Source organism: Labrus bergylta, chromosome 12 (assembly GCF_963930695.1).
Source record: "Labrus bergylta chromosome 12, fLabBer1.1, whole genome shotgun sequence".
In the NCBI taxonomy this organism is placed as follows: Eukaryota; Metazoa; Chordata; class Actinopteri; order Labriformes; family Labridae; genus Labrus; species Labrus bergylta.
In genome coordinates this window covers 13,287,820-13,295,893 of record NC_089206.1, presented here as the reverse complement: position 1 = coordinate 13,295,893, position 8,074 = coordinate 13,287,820, and the positions used below count along the sequence as shown (strand labels likewise).

The following is an 8,074-nucleotide window of genomic DNA, read 5'->3' as shown; positions in this document are numbered from 1 at the left end:
CGGTTTTGATCTTTAGCTTGAATTTTCATCTGTACATGTTTTATGAGCTCATCGAAATACTGAGTACATCAAAATTCAGTTTCCCCATCAGAGTTTGTACCTTTCCGTGAGAAAATAACCATGACATGATTAACTTGATGTTGTATCAGTGACACTCTGGCAGCATTGATGAGTCTGCGGGGAAAAAATATGATTGAATTCCTCATGGACTCTGTCGAGCATGTCAGCCGATAGACCTATAAAAACTGGATTCTTGTCAGTGGTTTGATCTTACAGTGTTACTCATCTGAATTAACAGGTTTTAGAAAATGCATGCAGCTTATGAAAAAACAGCATCCTAATGTTCAAACAGCAGTTTTCATTCATCTAGATTATTCGTTCCTCTTTAAAAGTACAGTTTGAAAAAAAGTTGAAAATGCAGACAGTGTCATGCTTACATTTCAACAAAGTTCATTGAAGCAGGATGAGCAATTTCAGAGGGACATGTTTTCTAAATAAAAATTATGGTATACCTGAAGGGAAAAAAACACAACATGAGTAAATATGTTCTTTGTTTTTACTTTATTTATGTGTGCAAATATGTAATACTCTGGCTGCAGACTAACAAAGTCTGCTCTTAACAAGGCTGCAGTAGACTTTCAGGTTCAAAGTCTAATGGAATAAATATGTAAAACACTTGAACACACCACCACAAGGACTAACTGTCAAACAGTCAAGCACCCTATAGTTCAAGTCATTTCCTCTTTTCACCTGTTTCAAAACACCAAATAAACTCGTACTCGATCAAATTTGCAAACAGATTTCCATAGCAGTTGCATATTTACAGAGACAAGACAGGTGTTTGAGTCCTGGTCATGAAAGCGACATAAAGAGCGAATAGTCAAAACTTAAAGCATGTGACAGGACGGAGTATTTCTGCTGTTAATATGCAAAACCAGGGGTTACATTTTAATGCTGCTGACAAGTAATGAATAGTTCCAGGGTGTTTGTCCTGGGGTGCTCACAATGTAACACTATCTCCAGTGTCTCTGGCATGTTTCATGTTTCCAGCAGAACAAAAGTCCGTCTCCATCAGAAACTTGAGATGAAAGTGTGTCTGCTCTTCATGAGGACACGTGGAGCGGCTCGTGCTCTTGCACAGTCCCTGGCCTTGCCTTGTTTGATGCCAGTGGCAACTTGAGCCCACTCTGCGTCTTATCTGAGTTCATTTTAAGTGACGTTGTGACACTTGACCCCTGCATTTTCTTTCCATGCGTCTGAGGCAGCAGCGCTTGTAGACTTCGGGCCAACCGTCGTGCCAGCCATATTGACAGCATTTTAGAGAGGAGCCTGGGCCAGCAGTGCCACCTGAATGTACCTGTTTTTGTCTGTCTTCTGATCCCTCCCAGCTCCTGTATTATACCCCTGAAATCCTGCGGTAAACAGTACCGGGGGATTCCTCTGAAGGCTTTCGGGATGTCTCTGCTGCGGCAAAGTCCCTGAAAGTAGACAAGAGCCACTCCTTGACACTTGCACTCCTGCAGCGCCCCCTCCAGGCAGGCCAGAGCAGCCATAAACACTGGTGCTATCACTGAAGAGGGCTCATTATGCGGGTAGCAGTCTCTATAATCACATACCGGTAATTGAATGCAATCTTTTTCTCCTGTAGCTTTCTCATTTTTGGATTTCCCCAGTTTTCTTCCATATAGTTTTAAATTCTCTTCAAGGTCCTTTTCTTTCTCTCCATCTTTTTCTTCATCCTTTCCCTTGTTTTTTACCCTCTCCTCCCTCCATGTCTCATAGGTCTTCTTTGCTTCAGGGCTCCATATTATCAGCACTTTTCCTTGTGCTTTGAGCACAGTTTCCCACTGCCCATACAGCCAGGGAAGTGGACCCAGATCTGCCACTCCATTTCCAGACCCAGCCCTTGCCCCGGCCTGTGTTTGAGAGCTTTGGGACCACAGAGCCATGTGCACAGTGGCACTCAGGTCACCCTGCAGGATTGAGGCTAATGCACACATGGCAGAGACTTGGGCTGAATGCTCTGATGAGCATACCAGCAGCACTGGGGTCTGGATGGAAATCCAACCTGGAAATATGTGGAAAGACAGAGGAGGAAAAAAAGGTTTTCAATTGCTCCTTTTATAGCACCGGTTATATTAAGTTAAAACAAATCAATTGAAATCTGAAGATGGAGACAACCACTCTGAGACATCGACAATGATTATTCCCATGTATTGAACCTGTTCCTGCAACTAGTATTTATTGAGCCAATTGAAACTACCTGCAGCTCTGATCTTGGTGAGACGGTGGATGAATACTCCCAGTAACACAATCGCAACCACAACTACCAGAGCGGCAACAGCACATAAGCCCCATCGGTTATGCGAGCCTGAAAATCAGAAAAGGCAGTGAATCCATTTATTTAGTGGTTAAACGTGTGTGCATACATGCATCCTCTTGAACTGATTCTCAAATGTGCATGAGTCAGTACCCTTTGGCCCATGTGTGTGTGTGTGTGTCTCACTCACCATCCATGCACAGAATTCTTCTACCAAGAAGAACCGGATCAGACTGCCACACCTGCGGAAAAGGAGATTCAAAATGAAAAGAGCTGTTTCCAGATTTTTAATTTTCAGTGCACAGGGTTAAGACAAGTGTGTTACCTGCACGCAAATCTTCTCAGCACTGAGGTGAAGAGGAACAAGCATCCTTGTCTCAGTAGAATTCCCTTCCTGAAATTAGGTACAAGAAGTAGTTGCTATATGTACTCACATTTTAACATAACGTTTACAGTTTATTTCTCTCCTCAGCTCTCTCACAAACACACACACACACACATATGCTCACAATTGTTGTAGAGTGGACCTGGCCCATGGGTGTACATCCCTCCCCACTTAGGGCACAGACTTGAGCTGAGAACTTTGCTGGAATGGAAGAAGTGAGATACAAAAACATGCTCTGCCTTCCTGGTCTGATGTACACCTTCCATGGTGACTTGCCTGTGATGGACAAAGAGAGAGGGAGTCAAAAGAGAGACAGAGACAGAAACATAGAGACTTATCACTGATACATGAAAAATAAAATCTCAGATTTTCTGCTTGACTCACGAGAGTGGAAGGGGCAGTAGATTTTATTGCTCCCTTGAAGAGAAAACTGCAACAACAACAAAAACACAAACGTGAATCTGCAAGTAATATGACATGTTGCAAGGACGAACAAATGTGTTTTTACTCACCTTTACACACATGTTAGGGTGCTTGTCAACAGCAGATGTGTTATAATTCTGTTGAAAAGAGCAGCATGTGTTAGAGAGAGCCTTTATCACATTTGAATCACAAACACAACTAGAACGGGCAATTCCTGTAGAAAGCTAGCAGGCAGCTGTGAGCTTCAGGTGCTGCCATCACTGCTGGAGCCTTTTGTCTGCAGTCTGTTCTGCACCCTCTGTTATATGCAAGCTGCTGCTGAAAGGCCTGCAACACTCTTGACCATGCAATTATGACACATAGACTACACATTATAGGACTGTCAGAACAATCTGATGTACGTGATATGACGTATCCAAATAATGTCTGTGCCCATTTGGTATCATTTAGGTAAATACTTGTTATTATAGATGAGTTAATTGAGTTCACATATTTTTGAAATATAGAGCGGTGGTCTTCTGTATTGACCATAGGTTGCAGCACTGTGAAGAATCAGCACACTGTGCGAATATTGTTTTCTTACGTAAAAAGGTAAATGAGTTATTGGTCTTTATCACAACACACCAAATGGTGGCACTAGATGTATCCTTTTTAAATATGTTAAGCATATTAAGATGGGAAGAGGGTTTGAATAATTTAGCACTTATAGTTTCTAACATATCGTGTTTAAAAAAAGCTCCTATAGACTTCCGTTACACGTTTAAAAATGAATTTTAAATAAAATCACTGAGACATGATGTAACCATAAAGCGCACATCTTCTGAATGAACTGTGCAATTTAATGTTGGAACCAGTTTTGTAGCACAAACCGCATTGGAGGATACACACGCCGAAAAAATAATATTAAAGCAAGATAAAGAGCGAAGATAACTAGAGCTTGAGATTTGTTGGCAGTTTTCACACTAACAAGAAAAAACCTTACTAGGTTTCCATCTCCTGTCTCCTGCGGTGTGAGGTCGAGTACAGTTGTGCAGAGGTGTTCATGCTGCCAGCAGAGGGAGGCAGAGATCTGAAAGTCAATGGCTGGACATTCTGAGCTCCATTGAAGATGGGACTCGAACGGAATGAGTTTAGAGGAGCGCCAAACATCTGTGACATCTGTACAGGTAATGTGGACACAGATATGATACATTAAAAACCTTTTTTTTTTTTTTTTTTGACTGTCGATAATTAATTGGTCAGCAAACAATTGAGGTCAATAGAATTCAAGGGACGGTTTAAAAATGTGTCATTCTACAGCCAGGTGACCCATTAGCTTGGGTTAGCTTGAAAACTAGAAACAGGATGAACATATAGCCGTCCTCTGTGTCATAGGCCATATAAGGAATTATGTGCTGGAATTGATCGTTCAGTGTAACTCACTGCAAATAAGGAAAAAAATGTTTGTTCTAAAATACAGAACGGTTAATTTACATTTTTGACATTTACAGCAGTAAATATTAAATGGAATATCTCATTTGTCAGAACAGTGTTAAAATAAACTGTGACATGAATTGTCCGTCACACTCACCTGCCAGGCTTTCACCCTGAAATGGGTACTTCTGGCGTCTGGAAGCATCTGGATGGGTGTAATATGCCTTTCCATGCAGACAAGACATGAACAGGTGTGAAAACAAACAGACTGATTAAACAACAACAAAAAGTAACATAAAAATAACTTGTTAAATTACCTGCACAGAGACACAGGGCAGCAGGAAAGGGATTTCGAGAAGAGCTGATCGAGACTTTGAAGGATCAATCTGAAAAAATAAAATAAAAAAAGTTAGGTTGGAGAGAAAAAGAACCTTGCTTACTTACAATGTTTATAATAAATGACATAGGTGCTGACAAAGATTTCACTCATACTTACAGTAATCGCAGGTATGCCACCAATGCAGCCCTCTTTGCTTTTTAAGTAGCACCACCTGGTTCTGACTTTGTGTCCAGGCTCCACAGTGACAGTAACAGATTTAGATGACTGATTCACAGACAAATCAAAGTCTGGTTTGGGGTCTAACAAAAACACACATCAACAAAAGGATTTGATCAACAACTATTAACAGGCCAAAACAGTGCAGAGGAATTAAAGGAAAAAATGAGAATTATGGACATATGATAAACGCATTCAAATCAAATACATTTCATTTTAAGAGATCTTTTTTTTTGTTATCTCGGATGAGCTTTACTAATCTAACTGTCAGTGTAAAGAATTCCCCTATTCAAAGGGTAAGATGAAGGAGTGTAAGTATTTGAATAAAATGAATCACATTTCTTTCATCATATCAGTAATAACACCGATTAGCTGCCCATTACTGCTTAGGGATACCACCGTTTGTAAAATGTTAACAGATAGAACCTGACGCATATATAAAGTCTAAATGCATATCAGCAACATTTTCTTATTAGTTCATTCTCACATCATTTTGTGTTAAAGTTACCTTTTTTTTTTTTTTTTTTACTGAAAAACGTCTTGATTGACAGCTCTGTTGATGAATGCGGCTCCTGCGACGCTGTGAAACGGCGCAGCAGCAACCACAAGAGAAAAACATAAACACCAACAAGAGTCACTGAACCTATAACACCATGAGTGTCTGCTTCTACAAGAATCTGTTCTGCTGTGGACTGTACCCACCCGTGGGATTTTAACAGTTGTGTCGGTAAGTTAAATGTTCTTGTTTTTTGTTAGCAGAAGCAACGCAACATCCATTACTGCGGCTCTTACAGACGATCCCTACTGCACAGGCTCTGGCAGCAGATTCGCAAACGTCAGTGCCCCTTCATGTTAATATTTTGGCTTCTTCCTGTTCAACTGCAGGAGGCCGAGGCACAGTGTCCATTTTTATATACAGTCTATAGGCTACACCCACGCTCTGATGAAGATTTTTAATAATGAAGCAAGGAAAAATTAACCAAAACATGAGCCAGCTATCCTGAACACAATACCTGGAACTTCATAGTTGACACTGATCTCTGATGTTGTTCTGTAAGAAATAGTGACAGAAGTTCCTGCTACAGCCTGGAAAAAACCCACCGGCACCCAGTCACATCTGACTCTTGTTTCCCCTAGTGTTTCACTGTTACACTATGGAAAACAGAATAAAGAGACCAACATTTAGGATTATGAACAGTACATTCATGATATTATTCATACAGAGTTTTAGCAGGGACAAAGAGAACATGGCCTACCTTTTTCTTGTTTTTCTTGTTTTTAAAAGAATTGTTTAAACTTTGGGGCTTAATTTTAATCTCTCGGGCCTTACGTGGACCTGAAAGAAACCATCACACTTTTGTTTCTTTTTAATCAGACATACGGAAAACTATTTTAGAGATGAGGAAAGATGTGATACAAATAATTGAACATGTCTTTCAATTCATACCACGTTGCTGCCTCCAAACACAGACGCTGACACATTCAGACTCCAGGCAGGGTGCTGAGGTCAATTTCAGATGCCGGCATACTTCACCAGAATCTGTCCACAGAAGAAGAACAAAAAACAGCACTATTGTAACTAGTGTTGGTAGTCCATAAAATAGCTCTGATGAGATAAGCAGATAAAAATAATATGACTTACCATTTTGATCCCCATTCTAAATACAAGACAAAAGAAAGGAAAACACGTATATAACTCACTGAAAACAGGGGATGTTCCCACATTTGCTTTTCATACATTTGTATCAGTTAGGGTGAGGGTAACTTACCCTACCCTGTGGGAACATATGGCTGATATATGCATTCATTTGGCTCAGTCAGAGTTGTAGGTGATGCTATTTTAATACTCACAATGGTTTTCAACCTGCATAATGATATAAAGTTGAATTCAACTCACCTGACATGCTGTGGTACATTCCAGCAGCAGGGTTGACACCACGATGAATGCCACCGCGGTGAAGAAGTGCCGTTTAAACCTAAACATTACCATTACGAAATATTAGCAGACTCAAAAAGAAAGAAAGAAAGAAAAGAAGTCTGTATTCAGTCCCCTCGCAAGGTCTTCGCCGATTCAAGCAGACGGTTTCTCCTGGAAAGTTCCGACAACCTGAGCCATGAAACAAGCGGCAAGCGCCCGGAGTGAGAGCCGTCATGGAGGACTTAACAGCCACCGAGTTAACCTGCAATGTTTCTGAGCTCCTGCTGAATTACTAAAAGCATGAAGCCGTCTTTCAGAAAGAAAACATGGTTTCATGAATAACAGCAGCTACCTCAGCTCCGCCTCTACAGGGCACTGTGAGCTCACTACCCTTATGAGGTAACTTTGTGTCGACGCCCATTCACACAGAAATGACCTCAGTCTTCTGTAGAGCCCGTAAGCTACAGAACTTTCATGTTGACGACAACACCACTGTAATGGCTACTGGGTTACTGTCGGGTTTAGGCCTCTGCTGCCAGGAAGTGATATCTCCCACAGTCTAAGAGCAGATAGAAGTCACCTTTCGGTTAGGTTATCAGTGGTTAGGGTGGAAAAAAGATTGCAGATGCAGAGCACACAACATGGATTGTGCATAACTAGAGTGATGCCAGAAAGGATGCAATAACAAGAATTTGTTTTTGTTTTTAAAGGCAACTTCTTTGTCACATTCTGTCAAGTGGAAGAGCACCCTAAGGATAATGCTTAATCAAGCACCCAACAGGGTACATCTGCAGGTTTTTATTACTAAAACCACCACAGCCATGTAGTAATTCTAACTGAATACACCTTTGAGGTATTTCACTGGTATATTTTAAGTTTGTCCTATTTTATTTTCCATAAGGCTACATAGCTGAGGTTCTTTCACTTCATTTAACTGAAAGACTTCGGTAACTTGCAGGCAATATATATCAAAACAAAAAAAACAATTTCTACTTTTTTTTTTATCTAATCCTTCCAGGTCTTTGGCTAAAAATCTTTCTTTAAAGCATATGCATCTAA

At 40.6% G+C, this 8,074-nt stretch overlaps 1 protein-coding gene across 2 annotated transcripts; it reads right to left on the bottom strand.

The window, feature by feature from the left end:
* Positions 1-542: 542 nt before the first annotated feature.
* LOC109981010 (interleukin-17 receptor E) lies at positions 543-7,502 on the bottom strand. Of its 2 annotated transcripts, XM_065961248.1 has the most exons (17): positions 6,995-7,502; positions 6,740-6,755; positions 6,545-6,637; positions 6,354-6,433; positions 6,111-6,249; positions 5,606-5,677; positions 5,038-5,180; positions 4,859-4,927; positions 4,699-4,765; positions 4,111-4,286; positions 3,218-3,265; positions 3,090-3,135; positions 2,830-2,981; positions 2,646-2,714; positions 2,511-2,562; positions 2,264-2,371; positions 543-2,068 (listed from the first exon to the last, which is right to left on the bottom strand). In XM_065961248.1, exons 1-17 carry the CDS (start codon positions 7,085-7,087, stop codon positions 1,104-1,106), a joined length of 2,388 nt encoding a protein of 795 aa, XP_065817320.1. In that variant the 5' UTR covers positions 7,088-7,502; the 3' UTR covers positions 543-1,103. The 2 variants fall into 2 exon arrangements, with proteins under 2 accessions (XP_065817320.1, XP_020485274.3); XM_020629618.3 differs by lacking the exon at positions 5,606-5,677 and having other exon boundaries at positions 6,995-7,500.
* Between the last annotated feature and the right edge of the window lie 572 nt (positions 7,503-8,074).

What these genes read in the sequence shown, in the direction of transcription:
- LOC109981010 (XM_065961248.1), bottom strand. Translation starts at nt 7,087, where the DNA reads ATGGTAATGTTTAGGTTTAAACGGCACTTCTTCACCGCGGTGGCATTC. An exon ending in ACAAGAAAAACAAGAAAAAG is followed by an intron (nt 6,250 to 6,353) that starts GTAGGCCATGTT and finishes TGTTTTCCATAG; the next exon opens with TGTAACAGTGAAACACTAGG. An exon ending in GTGGCATACCTGCGATTACT is followed by an intron (nt 4,928 to 5,037) that starts GTAAGTATGAGT and finishes TTATTTTTTCAG; the next exon opens with ATTGATCCTTCAAAGTCTCG.